Here is a 17194-nt window from a genome sequence, read left to right on the forward strand (position 1 = left end):
ACCTTTTGGTTCCTGTTACTTTTGTAAACTAATGGGATGGATATTACAGTGTCAGTGGGGGCTTTCTTTTCATGTGGTCTCTTTGTGCTCTCAGATCTACTGTTCAAGTAACCCTTTCTCCCTTCTCTTAGAAGGTAGAAGAGAGTTTGGGTTTGTTGGGGTTTATTGACTTTTGTTTTTTCTTTCCCTTTTGGATGGTTTGATACAATGTCTTTTATAAAAAAGCTTGTAAGACTGGACAAGAAAACGTGGGTTGTCAGTGTTAAAATGGAAAGCAAAGTAAGAAAATACAAGTAAACAACATGAAAGTTCAATTTTAATTTCATTTTTTATATGAGTGAATAAAGCTTGTATTTTTTCTAGACGCTTGCTGCCGACTATTTTTAAGGATGCTTCAGATTTTCACTGTGCATCGTATACCACCTGTATACCATTAATCTGTAATATGTAGCAGTATACACACCCCTAGATTTAGATGTGTAGGAGACAATGCTGTGTTACAGCAGCATTTAACACTACCTTTTCATTCTGGGTCGTTCAAGTCATGCTCTTCACTTAGGGAGAACATCTATGTGGGAACCAGGAACCTGGTATCTCCATGCCACTAAGACAACTTTCTTATTCATGCACTTTTAAGAACTTTGGCATCCTTTTCACTTTCTGTATTGTGGTTAAATTTATGGATTTGCCACACACATCCCTGCTGTATTTGTTGCTAGTGCTGTACTGTAGAAGCTGCAGAATATTTTATGAAGTATAAAGCATTCATCTGGGATCTCTTCCTGTCAGCAAGTACTGGTTATGATGTGGAGTAGGTTTATTATAAAGAAGACAAAACTGAAAATAATTATGATTTGAGTTTTGATATTTTCTAGTTTATAAATTAAAGATTTTGCCTTTAGTGCAGGGTTTTCATAGAAGGTACTTTAGCACTTTCAAGATATTTAAACGATTATTTGATAGTTGATAGGCATTCTTTAACAAAGTGAACATATTCACCATATATTTAGTATGCTTATTATAAGCTTATATTCTATTTCATTTCTTTCTGAGGGAAAATTGCATTAATGCCAAGTGTTGTAAGTCAGTATTTTTAAATAACACGTATATATAATATATATATAATATAAATAAATAATAAATAAGTCAGTATATTTAAATAACATTTTAAATAACACAACCTGCTTCTGAGGTATCAGATATTCAGACACCTTTCCAAAGGCAGGTGAAGACTGCACCATTTGGTGGGTGGAAAACTTGAGAATTACATTGATGGTTCATGATCTGTAAATTGCTTAAATATTTAGCTGGTTGCCAGATCGCTTCGGGTAAGTGACACAGACACCACAAGGCTTAGATAAGCGATAAGAAAAGAGGAAAAGAATGGCAAGTCAGTGAATTCTCAAACTGCCGAACTGTCCACTTCATGCTGTGTTGATTCTTGCAATTTATAAAGAGCAACTCAGCTACTCTCTGAAAGCAGAATTGGGCTGATGGAATTGTGGGTTGGTTTTACTTCTTGCTTGGTGCAGTTATTGTGTGTAAGTTGTAGATTAACAGAGCTTGTAACAAGGTAAAGCCTCTTCCCATTTTATCAAATTCTCAGGGTCTTGACAATGTTCACAAACAGAGAGTGGCTGAGGTGCTGAATGACCCTGAGAGCATAGAGAAGCGGCGGAGCAGAGAAAGCCTCAACGTGGATGTGGTAAAGTACGAGAGTGGCCCTGATGGCGGCGAGGAAGTGAGTATGAGCGTTGAGTGGAACGGGGTAAGTACAGTACACAGTTGGAGAAGGTAGCCTAGGAAATCATCACCTAACAACTAGGGCTGTCCACCCACCAGCCTGCTGTGCTTTCAGGAGTTTCCTGGTTGATCTACATTGTATTTTATAATTTTGCAGAACCAATTAAGAAATTAGGAATAACATTTTGTCTATCATCATGCTAAAAACCTAGTAATATTTTAAAATTTTAAGGCATCCTTTCTGTTGTTGTCTTGAATGGTGACATTTCTGCAAGAATCCCAAGGAGCGGTATTTAAGGCTAAGTTGTGTAATGCTGATTGAGTGTCCTGGTTGTGGTCTGGTGTACAATTGCTTGTCAGTGGTTTGTTTTTACTGGTAGAAATATTCTGGCAATTAACTCACTTTTGCTTTTTTCCTTTTGGTGCCATATTTGCTTGATTTAAATGTTTCTTTAAAAATACTCCTTCGGTTGGAATCACAAAGAACATTTGCTATGGAGGTATACTGAGTGTTAGCAGTTTTGGAGTAAATTAAAATGACCAGTCTAACACTAAAATAATTCTAATCTCCTCCTTACCCAGCTTGCTAGAGGAAGGAACAGAGCTTTTCAAACTGCTGTACAGTCCATTTCAAGAGGCAGTACCATCACATAACAATGTGATGGTGACTTCATGTTTCCTAATTGAAATTAATATGACTTTCCCATATTAAAATTTGTCTGGAGACAGGGCTTGTTCCTATTAGTTTCCCATATATTGGCTTCACTATATTACACTGATTGTCATAAAGTAAAAACATATATATACATATATATATATATATATATATAAATAATGTGATGACATATGCATTTTTCTAACCGTTGTTTTCCTTTAATTTGAAGGACAGTGCAAGCTTTCAGTTATTATCTGGATTATGTAGTTTGCTTCTGTCACCAGCTTTCCCATTCCTTATCCCATTGCTGGCAATGGGATACATATTGCACTGTTAACTAACTCCCAGCTGCAGTTCTGCTGAAAATACTCTCTTAGATTATAAAAGTGGTGTTGCTTTTGCTGTATGGGAGGGGAAGTAGCCTACTTTGCAATACTGGGTGTTCTGAAGCTTCATTTCTCTTACAATAGCAATCTTTTTTTCCCCCCATCTTTTTGTAAGCCACATGAGACAAAGCTTAGCATTCCAAAGAAACCTTGAGAAAACACGTAGTGCTTTAGTCTTAAAGGAGAATGTTCTTTCCATCTTTGCTTTTGTCTTTTTATTACTGTTTTCTTGGCATTGGTGTTCTCAGTGCCAAGACAGTCAATCAGCATCTATTGTGAATTAATACTGCATCATTAATAAAGCCAAAGTCAGATTGGATAACTCTCTTTTTAATTCTCATTTTGCCCATTCAGCATTAGAACTGTGTACTGTACTCCTCCCTTAATTTTCACTATACTTTGCATGACTGTATGTTCTAAATGGATTACATTTTTTCTGGTATTGACATTAATGCATGCAGGTTTTGGATGGAAAGGGCCTTCTGGGGAAAAGCAATAGACAGTATTTCTAGGTCAATATTTGAATCAAACTCAGTGATAAATTTTCTGGTCTGAAAAATTAAATTTTGACCTCTAAGGATAAGCAAACTTCATTTTTAGTGTGCTAAAGTGGCATTGCTTCATTCTCATCTTCCTTATTTCTTTTTTTCCCCCTCTTAAGAGAAGGTATTTTACATTACATGTTCTACGTGAAGTGGGCAACTCTCCCTCCCCTCTGCAAGTGTTTCTATCTCAGTGATGTTCTTCCCTCTACTTTATATGGTGTAGTTTTTTTTACCCTTGTGTGTTCCCTCCAGACAAAATACTCAGATTCATAAAGCGTAGTAGAATCTTTCATTTGTGTCTGCAGAGCCTGCAGAGAGGCCTGCCTTTTTCCATTTAAATTCTTCGGAAGTGGTCAAGCTGACTGTCTGTCAGAGAGAAAGGTGGAGTATGCAAAGGGACAATGGTACTCAACAAAAAAATTTTGTTGGAAGATGTAATTAAGGGCCTTCCACATGTAATCCATATTAAGCATTGTAGGCTTTGATGTAATGTCTTACACTCTTGCAAAAGAACTGAAATATCTATTGAAGTAAATCTGCCAGTAACTATTAGACATGTTAAGTGAGGTGTTACAGTGCATGTTTACATGTCACTTGTAAAGTTTGTGCCTTAAAGTGAACAGAAGATAATTGAAAATGCAAGGAAATACTTGGTCTTTGAAATATAAGGTGGAAAGGTCAAGATTTGGATCCCTTATTATACTTTTCCTATAAAAAAAAGCAGTGAGTACCTGTCCCTGGCATTTTTGTGAATGCTGCAGGACAGATGAAAATCTTTGTGCTACTTATTATAATGTTTGTAGTGTGAGGAAGTATCTTTTCATACTCTAAGTCATATGCTTCAAACAGACAGGCTTTTGGGCATGTAAGTCCACTTTCAGGTGGGAAAGGAAAACTATGGATTTCACTACCACAGACGAGAGTTACTCTTGTTTAGTAGGTGCCAGACAGGGGGACATTGTAGCAGACAAAGGACAGGAGGTGGTGATGGTGGGAAGGTGTAAGCAGCAGCAATAAGGTGATTCTCATTCTGAATGACATAAAAATTGGCAATTAAACTTTGCCATAAAAACATCTTGTGATTTTGGTTTTTGATTACTCTGAACTCAGGAACTTTTTTTTTTTATCCTCAGCTCATGTTTTAGAAGTGTTTTGTTAATGAAGCAGTCAGCGTTTAACTTAGGAGTTTGATATTTTTATTTTAGATTTGAAGTACCCAAAGCTTGTCTGCTTATTCCTACAGTTCTGGTTAGGTTTACTGAACAGTTATACTCTATACCTACCAAATTTGTCTTGCCTTTGGATCATTTTCATTACTCTAGTATTGCTGATTTCAGACCACAGGAATAATTAGCCTTTTCACTGATCTAATACTTCTAGCTGGAATTTAGACTTCAGTTTATTTAATCCTGCAAAGCTGAAGTCTGTCTTTAAGTGTGAACAACATATGTAATTTAGTTTGAAACATAAATACTCAGTTAGAATTAGATCTTCTAATCACTTGTAGCAAGGCATTGTGCCATTTCCAGGTATCATGAACCTATCAATAGTGGTCTCTGTACTTGCACAAAGAATGGAAAGTGTGCAAATTGAACCACAGTTTATTTTAAAGGTGGATTGTTTCAGCTGCCTCACTGCATTAGGGACAGTAGAGAAAATTCCACTTGGATTGTATATATGGACACAAACAGAGATATGTTCTATACTTGTGAAAGTGAATTGACCCAGGCCAGTTGGATTCTAGTTCCTTAAGGGAATAAAGAGAATTTTGTCTGGAGGTTAGGTGAAGACCTCTTTCTTCTTGCACTTTTGTTTCAAGGAAAATTCCTGACAGAAGTTAAAGCTGAAATGAATGCACTTTGCTCTATTCCTCCTTATTTATTTATTTATTTATTTATTTATTTATTATTATTTTGAGCTAACATCATCTGAAAAAAAATCCCTTTTTTTTGTTTATGAAATGTAACAGCAAAGCTATTTCTTGTTAAAGGTGTTTCGTATTTTATACAAATTCTAACTTGAATGCACAGCATCAGTCATGCTCAGTTGTCAGTCCCATCTCAGTGATGTAGGTGAAACTGCATGAAGATGTAGGTTCTGGTAATTGCAAAGGCCTGCACTTTGTACTTAAGGGCTGTCCAAATAGTTACTCTGGAAAAAAAAAGTTTTGAACATGACCTAGAAATACTGTAAACTAACTGTTCAAAATTGAAAACTGTTGAATTTTTCCCAACAGTTTCATTCAGTTTTTCTCTCTCCATTTCTGACAGGCCTAGATGCCTTTTGTGATTCTTATACTGTCTCCTGCATGACGGGCGTGCACCATCTTCAAGCTTTAACTTCTCTCTTCAGTACTGACTGCTGTGTTTTAGCAAACCCCTTAAGATTCCTGTCAGAGCTACACTTCCCTGTAAACTGGCCATTCCTTCAGTGCTGGTGTCGTTTTTGGTTTTCTATTTCTGTACCTCTGTAGCTTTGCCAGATATGTACCTAGTCATACCAAATGTTATTACAACCATTTGCTGTGTAATACATTAGTAAAAAAACCAAACAAGTAACAATGACCTTTATAAGTAGCTGTTCACTATGGAATAAAGGTAGTTAAAAGTATCACACAAGGTATTATTGAAATGGCATGATGGTGATCTTTACAGGAGAAAAACCAAACCCGTAAAGTAAAGCATGTTCTCCAAGTGCTTTAAAATGTATTTAGAGACCTATTATATGGTTAACATCAATATGGAACTCTGGATGTCTTCACTTACAATTATTCTAAAGTAGCATTGCTGTTTAGTCTTTGTGTGAGATTTTGGCAATTATGCTTTTCTCTACTAATCTTGGTGTTCAGTGATTTGTGTATTTGTCTTTCTAACTTCTAATAAACTCACTCCAACTCAGGTGTCTGTCTTTGCTTAGTAGTGCTTTTTTCTTTTTCAACTCTTCTTTCATAATCACGTAGGTTTTCTATGGACTGGGAAGTGGTCACTTCTAATCTTACTAAACTGTGGTTTTTGTAAGAGTAAAACATTTAAAAATAGAATTGTGGTCCCTTGCAAGTTTCTCTGGGTCAGCACAGCAGTGTAAAACATGAATGCAATATATGAAAAATTAATTTCATTGTGGTTTGCATTTTCTTTGGTAAAAGTTAAAAACTAAGCACAGGAATTTGACCATAAGTATTCCTGAACAGAACTATTTTTGTTTAGGGATTTTAGGGTTAATTAAACATGTTTGCAAGTAATGTAGATATTTAGAAAAAACAAAACATGTTTTTTTCTTAGACTGATGGAATGCTTTTGCTTGGGGCTTGTACTCTGTTAACCACGGTATGCTCATATGAAATGGTGGTGGTGAATTGTTGGACTCCTGTGGTGGGTTTTTATTAATGATGAATTGTGGCTTGGGCATGTCTTCACATTTAGAAATCTTTGTTACACGTTGGAAGGAACCTTTTTGCTTTGGTAAGGTTGTAGCTATATGGTATTACATGTTTAGGTAAATGTATATAGTATAAGTATATATTAATAGCAATTAAAAACTAATAATTCATCACTGAAGTGTTTTCAAGCCAGGCTTGGGGGTGGGCAGCAAGCTGTTGCAGTATCACATGTATTCAATTTTTTTCAGGATGGCACTGGATCTCTAAAGCGCAGTGGTTCCTTTAGCAAGCTCCGAGCCTCCCTTAGACGCAGCAGTGAGAAGCTGGTTAGGAAGCTGAAGGGAGGAAATTCCCGGGACAGTGAACCAAAGAACCCAGGGTAATTATCTGTTCTTAGCTGTGCTGGTGTCCCTTGGTCTGTGCCCCAGTGTGGCCCAGGGTAGTTCCTAGGGCAGTGTTCCCTTCCCTGCTTAGCTAACTGCATATCATACACAGCTATATCTTAAAGAAGAGTAAAATAGGAAATAACTTCTTAAACTTCCATTGTAAGTTCTGTAAGAGCTGAGGATTTATATATGCTTGTAAGAATTAACTCTACTTAAACAATATTTTTTTTCCTTTTGGTGCTTTACCTACTTGAAGATTAGAAAAGCTTCATACAACTATTGATAAATGTTAGTCATCTGCAAAACTGTCCTTTTCACACAGCAGTGGAGAATAATAAATGTTACTGATTTTTATAGTAAAAGCCTGAGTACAGTAAACCCACAACTAACATTCTTGATATAGCTTAGTATCTTGATATATTCTTGATATAGCTTTATATATTGTTGTGAGCATAAAGAGAATTACCAAATGAAGCCCCTCTTGGTTTCTGTTTTTGGAAAGCTCAGATGTCAGAGAGCAGAGGAGAATGTTGAAAAACTTAGACCTAGTTGTGCATCTTACTAACATTTTGGCTTCAGTGAAAAAATTTGGCTTCAGTGGTAAAAATTCACATTTAATGAGTCTGACTGCTCACTCTTCCCAATCTACCACGGTATTATGGATTTGAATGTATGTAATATTTCTCATAAATCCCTAAAATCATTGACCATTTATTGGGTGCTGCAGAGAAATGGAAGTGTTAAAGTGCACCTACTGTTTTTCATAGTGGCACTTCTGAGTGTTCCCTCTCATGATTGCAGTAATTTTTTCAGGGGGTTTTTCCCTTGCTGTGGAAAACTGGAACTCATTTAGTTGACAGGAAACCGTGTGACAGTGTGAATTTGTGCTCTGAAACAGTCATTTTGGAGAACTTGGGGTGACTTCTGATGGAGAAACTGAATCTGAGTAATGTAGTTGGTGATGATGATGATGGTATTACTTGAGAGAGTGACCTGGAGGCAGGGTCTCACTCTGTTTCTGGAAATGCTCTAGTGAAGTTTTTCTCACTGTTTTTATGGCTGTAAAACATTAAGTACAGCTGCAGTACATGTAGAATTAGCTTCCTCGCATATCTGTTTCAAATTCAGCCTGATCTGAATTTTAGAGTTGTTACTGAAAATTTCACTGCCAGACACTTGATGTTGAAGGCACTGAATAGAATTCAAGGTCAAAATTCCTTTGCATTTATTGGTCCATCATTAAGAACTACCTCTGAGGTAAGAGGTTGGGAAAAAAACATGGAAAGCATGGGATCAGAAGAAGGAAATGTGTAAATGTAAAATGCTTTAGGGAAAACAAAGGCTAGCCAAAGTAGAATAAAAGGGAGATTTCCTTCTTTTTCTTCAGTATTAGCATTTTTATACATTGGTTTTCTGTGTCTATTCAATTCTGTCCAGAGTTCATACATCATAGTTCAGGTATATTGTTGTATGAATAGATACATATATCCATAGCTAATTTTGAATTTTCTCCTCATTTTTGCAAGATGTGGAAAGGTTTTCAGTTTCACAAAGGAGGTTTATTTCTTATTTTCTGCAGTATTTATAGCTAACTCTTTCTGCAGGTAAAGTAACCCCGTGTTTATAAGTGTAGAAAATTATGCTTACATATAACTGAAGATATTTGGCTTTGCAATGCCTGTGAGAACTCACCTGCCTTGTTACTGTCTGCACCTGAGTTGTGTTACCTGACCGAAGTCATCTACCCACATTAACATGAGTAACACTGTGGGGTCTGTAGCACCAGATGAGGTTTCCTCAGATGAAGGCATAAATGTGAAACAAAACTGAAAGCAAAGCAATATCTTCCTTGCTCTCCCTTTCTGACAAAATGGTCTTGTTTTTAGATGTCACCATAGCTCTCAAGGAATAATTTATTCTTAAAGCTTGCAATAAGTGTATTGCATTGACAGGCTTTTATGTAGATAGGCACTTTCAGTGTATAGGACAATAAATACTATAATTTCTGTTCTTGTAATAGAGTTTTTAAATCCTAATTTATATTAGCTTGTTTTAATAACAAATACAGAGATTTCTGGTATTAAACACCAGCTTTGTAGGTCATAAAGCATAGCCGTACATATTGATATTTCAAGAAATCATTTTGATTTCATTTTCCAAAGAAACTCCAGTAAATGGAATTAATTTTTTTTTTCCGCTTCTGAGTGCGACAAAAGGGATATTCAGTGGTTACCATGCAGACCTTTCTTTGATAGCTGAATATTACAATACAGCACACATATAAATCTTCCTTGCTGTGAAGGCAGCCTCTTTAGGTAGAACATTTCTGAGCCTCCGTCCTTACTAGTGCATTCCCTGCCTGTGTCTCTAGGAAGACCTTACTTTGAACTTGATTTACACCTCTTGTTTATACTCTGCTTCTGTAAATAGGAATTGATGGTGCTGGTGTGAGCACTGAGTGAGAAATACTCGAATAGCAATACAGTCACATCACAGGATGAAGGAAGGACTTAGTGTTCATGTTGTTGCTTGATACAGAAGGTTGAAGAGATTAAAACGGAAAACTCATCAGGGAAATTGTTTCTTTACAATCTTGCAAAAGCCTTTTAGACAAACAAGTATCTTAAAACTCATCTTTGAAACATGCTATACCTGAAGCAAGTTATCAGTTCTTTATCATTTTTCAGAATTCAGTTCTGTAATAATTTAACTTTGATTAATTAGTGTTCTTTATTTTTTCACTTAAAAAATTTTGACCATACAGCAGAACAGTTAAGATTTCTAATCTAAAAGGGAAAAAACAATCTTTAATTATTGCTGTTACTTACACATCAGAAAAAAACCTGTATGTTCTTTGTCCAGTTGTGTTTGTAACACAGAGGGAACTAAAAGTGCATTTGCCAGACTAAAATTATTAAAAATGTTGATTTAAACAAACCCAAACAAATAATAGACCAACCCACAAACAAAGTAGTATCTCAGGTATGAATAATTTTTTTTTAATTGGCACTTTAGCAAGAACCTAAAATGTGCGTGTGAATTTTTACTGGTGGAATTTCTGTTTCCCTGGAATGTTTTCCATAAACCTTTATGCTTTTTTGGAGAGTTTTCTGTGACATTTTGTTTGTTTTACAGATTAACTTCCTTTGACTTCCATATATAACCCTTGTTGTACCTGTTTCCTTGAATAAATGAGAGGTGTACACCATGCATGAGTCCTTGCTTTGTTGTTGCTAACACTCATGTCAAATATTTTCAATTGTGTGCTTCTGGCTTTCGAAACACCCAGATTTAGTGCTGGGGAGAACCAGCCAGCCTGTGTTGTGTGGCAGCTGTTGCCCTGTGTTTTGGTTCATTGTCCTGCTAAGCTTTTGCTTTACCAAAGCATTTAAAACTTGTGCTTTGACTGTTAGTGTTGCTTCAGTAGAAAGAAAAGCTGGTTAATATCTAACGTGATCTGTATGGATAAACCTTTCCATGTTACTGGAAGGCATTGGGAAGTTTGCATCAGCCAGTTGTCTCAAGCTGCAGGTAGCACTGCAGGGTTAGGGCTCATTCTCTTGTGACCAGTTCAACAAATATGTATTCAAAGCCCTCATTTAGTTCTGAAATAGTTAAAGAGCTCATGAAAAATCAGAGCAAATGCAGAATATTCTGAGGAATGGACAAACACTGGTGTAAAGGACATCAGACATTCCATGATAGAAGTGTTAGGGCTGATCCTGAATTTCATTACACACACTTGAAAATATTTTTTGTTAACTTTTGTATATATTTGAGAAATGGAGGTAAATTATTAATCCTCATTTCAAACAGCAGCAGATATTGCAGTTAATGCAGTGATATTTTGACTGTCAGTATCTCCTGGATAGGTGATTAATTTTTTCCCCTCTTCATTGCTTTCCATACCATATTCCAGGGTGCTTGTTACTACTGCCTGGGGTGTTGTAAAGCCAAAAGCACAACCAAAGTTAACAGCAGCAACCATCTTGTTTCTTTTCACTTTGAAATATTTAAAATAAAACATTCTAAAATGCTTTTAAGAATTGATTGATAAGACTTATCTCAATGAGGCAGAAAGTACCAAACTAACTTTTTGTTGTAGCTTTTTCAAGGTAAATGCTGCCTGCACAACAAACTTGTGTTTCAGATGTTTTTTTCCTAAACTGTCTGCATGTTTTGATGCTTTTGTAAGAAGCCACACAAAATTGAAACTGATAATTGATTAATTAAAACTCAGTGTAAGTCACTGTATTAATTTGATGTGCTTTAAAAATTGAGATTTTGAGTTAAATCAGTTGCCTGAAATGTTTAAGCTCTAAGGAGCTTGTAATTTTGGGGGGTTTAAATGTAATTAGAACTGAGTACAAACATATTTGAACTTCTGTACTTGTTACATTAAAGGCTGTCCCTCAGATCAGTTTTGGGACATTGCTCCCCCTCCCTTCACTGTGCATTGCTCGTTGTTGTACTTGTGTTTTTAGAGCTGTAGTTTTCAGCCATTCTGATTGGTTTATCCTTGCATGTTCACTGTCCTGGTTGCAGCATGAAGCGTGCCAGTTCTCTGAATGTTCTTAACATGGGTGGCAAGGCTACTGAAGATCATTTTCAAGTAAGAAGCCCTACAATACTCTTACAAAAATAAATACTGTTTAGTAGGGTTTGGGATAAAAAGAGTGTGATAAATAATAAACCAACTCAGTGATTGTAAGATCCTTCTTCACTAAGGTGTTTGAAGCATGTGCTTAAGGCATCATTCTGTGACACACTTGTGAATTATTATTAATTTTAAAAAGGGTTCAAGTTCAGCCAGTAAAGAGCATTGGCTTTTTTGATACCAAGCAGTCTCTGGCTTTGGACTTCTGTTGGATATAAAACTTACGGAATTGCATTCTTGTAAAAACAACTTAAAAATGCAAGAACTGTTAAAGCCCAGTTCATTGTTTTTTTATTTCAGCCCCTTTATTGCAAAGAGCCCTATCATTGTAATTGCTGTACGTTCCAGGTTCCCTTAAACCCTTAAGTTGTTTCTGAGGTGGCACAGGAGCAGTCTCAAAAGTTTGTCTGATCTGTGTTGTGCTTCTGCTAATATAAAACCTTATTTTGCTTAGCTGTTCATGGTGTGCCCAAGTGCTACTCCTCATTGCCTGTTTTTACCTAACAAATCACTGTTTAAATTGTCAAATGAGCGAGCAATGTTCTTCTAAACACTGCTGTGTGTTTTACTAACACAGTAACTGCTACTAATTTTAGGAAGATAAAATTGCTTCTCTACTAACAAAACTGTAGGTGAGGATCTTCACCACCATGTGTCCTAAAGTAGCAGGAAAGCCCCAACTGTGGCTCTCCTGTCCTCCCAGTAGTGTACAGGGATTGTAACTGTATGATCCCTAATGAATGTGCTGCAGAGTTCTCTGTGGTCGGAAGTGTAAGCACAACTTTGCCCAGGGTGAGCTTCAGCCAAAACGAATGCAGGGTAAAGCACAATTCTCTGCAGCAACAGTGCCAGGGTTTCAAAGAGCCATGTCCAAGGTGCCCCTGACTGGATGGATCCTCCATGTGCTTTTAATTGGTGTGACTTCCAGAAGAGGGGTTTTTTGTTGGTGTGTACAACGCAGTAGCAAAATTGGTTCTCACTTCTTGCGAACTTTTGTAGTTCCTCCATTATAGACACCCATGGCAATGCCCATAAATGGGCTCTTGCATTTCTGGGAAGGCTTGGGCTGGATTGTAAGAGTGTATGTTCTTTACAGTATTGCTAGTTAAAAATTGGGGGGAAAGATGTTTCTTGGACTCCAGAAAGCATCCCCAGTCCGGCACGAACGGTTCTGAGTAGTTCATGTTTGTTCCCATTTGTTAAAACTAGTACTTCTGTTTGTTTGCTTGAACTATCTGGACATCTACTTAATTTCTTTGTTTGTTTTTTTTTCCCCTTCACGCAGGAACGAAATAATTGTCTGACAGATTCGCGAGCTCTGAGTGTCAGTCATTCTGATCTGGCGCACTGAGATTTGGGACAGAAGCTAGCTAATACTCCTGTGTGAATAAAGAAGCACTGAGACCTTCAAAGCTTTGGTTCTTCATCCTTGTGTATAGGGACACCTAGTTTATAGATGATGTTGGTTTTTTCCCAATGGACTGCTGTTTTTACTTTTTAAATAGGGACAGTTTTAAACACAGCATTAGTGGGTGTTTTCTTCTAAGGGAAAACTATAAAAACATATTGCTCATTGCACTGCTCCTGTTCATGCTACTTACATAAATTTCTTTAATAGATCTGACTATTACAGCAGCCAAAAAAAAAAAAAAAAAGTAAAAATGCAGACACATTCAAAGCATACCAAAATGCAACAGTGTTGGCAAATGCAAGCAAAATTAAATGTGTGGCAGTAAATACATAGAGTGCTGGAATGAGAAATGGATAAATTTATGTGCATTACTGTAGAAATTCCAGTTGAGCATTCAGTAGTGGTGGGGTTTGCCCTTGCACCACTGATCCTTGTAATGGTAGAAGCCTTGGCTGGCAAAACAGCACTTAGACACGACTGACTTAACCACTAGACTGAGCTATTAAATCTTACAGAAGTGATGGTTGGGGGTAAGTTACATTTAGATAGAATGAATAGCAACACCTGTGACCATAGCTTTTGATAATGTAAGTCTTAGGGCACAATAATCAATGGATATAGGATGGTTTGTGTACATCAGGAGAAATGGAAAAACCCTTTACTTTGTGTGATTGAAGAATACTCAAGTTTCGGACTGCAACTGTCCCAGAGCAGCTGCTGCTGCTCTCAGGGAAACATCGAGCCTCAGGTTGACTTTCTCGCTTGTCCACTGGAATTCACAATCCCATTCTCTCTTTGCTGAAAGTGCCCAATGTTTCCTTGTGCTGATCCCAAATCCTGCCTTTCTCCATACCAGCTGGTGACAGCAGAAGCAGGCACCTGCACGTCAGGATGTCACACTGCGGAGTGGCTGCTCTGCAAGGACCACTCCGTGCTAAGGGCCCTCGTGGAAGCGCTCAGTGGCCGTAAGTGGCAAGTGACCTGTGTGACCACATATCCATGTTAAATCCACTTAGTTAATATATATATATGCTGTCTGTATACAGGACTGCTGCTGGAACTATGTATGTTTTAAGGATTTTATAGACATTAGGATTTCCTTTTGCTTTTCTGTAAAGCTTGTAATTTTGTTCATCTTTTGTAAAAATTCTTATTTGTGTGAAGTTGGATGAGAAAGTAAAACCAAGCAGTGTGTGTACAAATGTATTTGTGGTCATAGTTGCGAGTTGGAAAATGTCGAACAAAATTAACTTTGGGAAAAGCTGGAAAATTCATTCAAGGTCAGCACCAGCTGAAGGAGGTAAAATATAGGAACATATGCAAGTTTTAGTATTTGAACAGGCTGTGAAAAGTCATTAGAATTAGTACTTAATAGGAGTATTTGACTGGGTTTGCACCTGGTTTTAAGTTGGTTACAGTAACTGATGCAAAAAGTTGTCTGTGTAATGCACTTAACAATGTTTACCAGGAGGTACCGTCTGAGCATCTCTGCAGAGGAAGCTGCGCATGGTGCACCTGCTTTAGAGACAGTGTAGGAATGGTGAGAGACAATGCTGCTAATAATTATGTAGAAGTTTTAGCACATAGTGCAATTCATTAATGAACTTGAGCAGGAACAGGTTGTTGCTCGGTTATCCTAACAATAGATACTCATATAATGTTGACTCTTGAGTTTTAATCTTTTTATTAAGAGCTTTTTATATTAAAAAAATATGTAATATATATACTTCTTTTTTTCCCCCTAAAGTAAAATGTGTTGTATGCCCCCACTGGTGAATTGGGCTCTCTGCACAAAGGCAGACTGAGCTGGCTTTGCTAAAGAACCGTGTCAGGCTGCCAGGCCGGGGGTGCCCATGTCCAGCCCCTGCTCCGGCCAGGAGCTGCTCCCTGCAGATGCCCTGAGCAGTCCCTGTTCCGCACCAGTTGCTCCCGGTGCTGGAGACACCCACAAAAGTCTGGCTTCCAAAAAACCCCACAGAACTATTCAGACACAGAACTGGTTTGGTAATAAGGAATTACTTAAACTGAAAGATGTGATTCCCACATTCGTCTTTCAACTTTGAAGGAAAATTATTTTTTGCAACCTTTCAGAAAAGACCCCAACCCTGTGTAAATAGCAATAAATTATGTAACCATGCCAAATGACAGTGTACAGTAAGTTTCAAAGTGCAAGACTGTGGTATGTTGATGGTGATAGTGAGGGAACTTTATTGGTCAGGATCTTGCTGTGGGTGGCATTACTAATACTGTGCTTTTAAATGTTTTAATCCTTTATATAGTATTTTAAAGTGTGATGGAAGCTTAAGTTGTTGAACTAATGCTTATTAAACAATTCTTATATTTAAGAGGTTAATTTTTTTTTCCTGAGAAGAAACAAAATTCAAGACTTCTTTAATCCATAAAACCCTGAGAATAGTAGCCAGGTCCTTACTGTTAGGAGCCAGTGAGCTGTTTGCAGTTTGAGAACTTGTAAAAAAAAGAAAAACCAAATTAAAGTCAACATTCCCTGTGTTTGAATCATGAATGAGTTACTGTCAGGACATGGTTTGTATACATTTATATTTCAGACAGGCTTCTCAATTCACTTTATGCAAGATTTGCTTTCTGGGTTTCCCCTTGTAAGGTTCCAGTTGTAGCTAAGAGTCTGCATAAAGAATATATCCAAAATATCCAATTTTATCTTTCTGGGATGTTTTCAGCACCAAACTAAACAGCTCTGATGAAACAGAAAACTGGAAAAGACCTTCAGAATTGACAGATATCTTGTTAGGAAAACTGCAGCCTTGGTAGTGCAGGTTGTTTTTAATCTGGCTTTTTTGTCCTTGACTAAAATTTGAAGGGTGAACTTGAATAAAAACATAATGAGGACTCCATGTTAGGCCTCAGATTCTCCTGCAAACAGTGGTGAGTGGGTGTACAGCAGGATGTGGGATGAATTGTACATGGAAATGTTACTGATAGAAGGTGCCTGTTGCCCTTCTGTCTCTGGTTGTGTGCTCTATTGGCAATATTTGGTCTTGAGTTTAGATCTTACTAAATAGTCTTGTAAAATGTAGTTGTTTCATGATTTGCTCCTCTCCTAGAGGAGTAACTGACCTATTGCTGTGGTGTGTCTGCACTTACACAATGCAGAAAGTGTCAGTTACCTACAATTTGTACTTTTTCTTACAGTAAATGACACCCTCGTCCCCCAAGCATTCCTGAATCGTAGTAAATTAAAATGGTTTTGAGCTTGAGAAGTAATTGTACTTAAATTGTATCATTTGAATCCAGAGATCTTGGAAATGGTGTGGTTCTGTTGTAAATATCTATTAAAAGGGGTGTGCAGTGCTGCATTGACAGTGTGTTTACAGGAGTTGCTGAGTTGTTCCTTTGGTTCTCGTTACGCAGGTCACGTGTTGTGTGTGAGGGCTGCTAAGAGAATGGCATTTTTGGTCATGTAAGTGTGTACTGAGAATAAATGTTAACAGATGTGATGCTGAGAAGTTTAGTTTCATTGTCATCGATTTACAGAAATACATGGGGGGGGGGGTGTAAATGTTTAGAATTGAGGAAAATCTCAAACATCTACACTGGATTATTTTTTTCCCCTAAAACCATTCGCAGTTGTGCCAGTACATTGAATAGTTAAGGTCAGTAGTTAAAAAAAAAAAAAAAAGCCTGAATCAACAAAGCAAGAAGCCAAAGAGAGTGTGGGGGTCTGGTAGAGGTCAGAAGGCCCAAGCTGGGAGGGTGCTTATGCTCAGAGAAATTGCAAACCTTCCTTAGTTACAGCTGCTTGAAAATGAGAAATATTTAGGGAACCACAGCTGGAAGTTCATCTAATGTTCCAGCTCCATCCAACAGGTTGAAGCTGCTCTTACATTGTGCTGGCACACACAATGGAGAGAAGAGACGAAAATGTGGGTATGGCATGGAACAAGCACAGTGAAGTGTTTTTAACACCAGGTCTATCCTTGGGCTCCCTGTATTTACACTGTTGTCCCAGTTCAAGCATGGAAAGCTACTGAGTCTTTAGTTGTAATCTGAGTA

General features: G+C 37.3%; 1 protein-coding gene across 9 annotated transcripts in view; it reads left to right on the forward strand.

Annotated features, from left to right (window-relative positions):
• KLC1 (kinesin light chain 1) overlaps positions 1-16827 on the forward strand; it is a 47101-nt gene extending 30274 nt beyond the window's left edge. The window contains exons 13-16 of one of the 9 annotated variants that reach the window (XM_042048251.1): positions 1631-1768; positions 6957-7087; positions 11640-11706; positions 13037-16827. In XM_042048251.1, the coding sequence (XP_041904185.1) occupies positions 1631-1768; positions 6957-7087; positions 11640-11706; positions 13037-13102 (402 nt within the window). In that variant the 3' untranslated portion in view covers positions 13103-16827. Of the gene's footprint in view, positions 1-1606; positions 1769-5575; positions 6227-6956; positions 7088-11639; positions 11707-13036 lie in introns of those variants that run through there. The other 8 variants (XM_042048250.1, XM_042048252.1, XM_042048253.1 and 5 more) reach the window with 8 other exon arrangements.
• Positions 16828-17194: the final 367 nt, after the last annotated feature.

This window comes from Corvus kubaryi, unplaced genomic scaffold (assembly GCF_017639235.1).
Source record: "Corvus kubaryi isolate FWS band 111438036 unplaced genomic scaffold, C.kubaryi_AGA036_p1.0 66, whole genome shotgun sequence".
Lineage (NCBI taxonomy): Eukaryota > Metazoa > Chordata > Aves > Passeriformes > Corvidae > Corvus > Corvus kubaryi.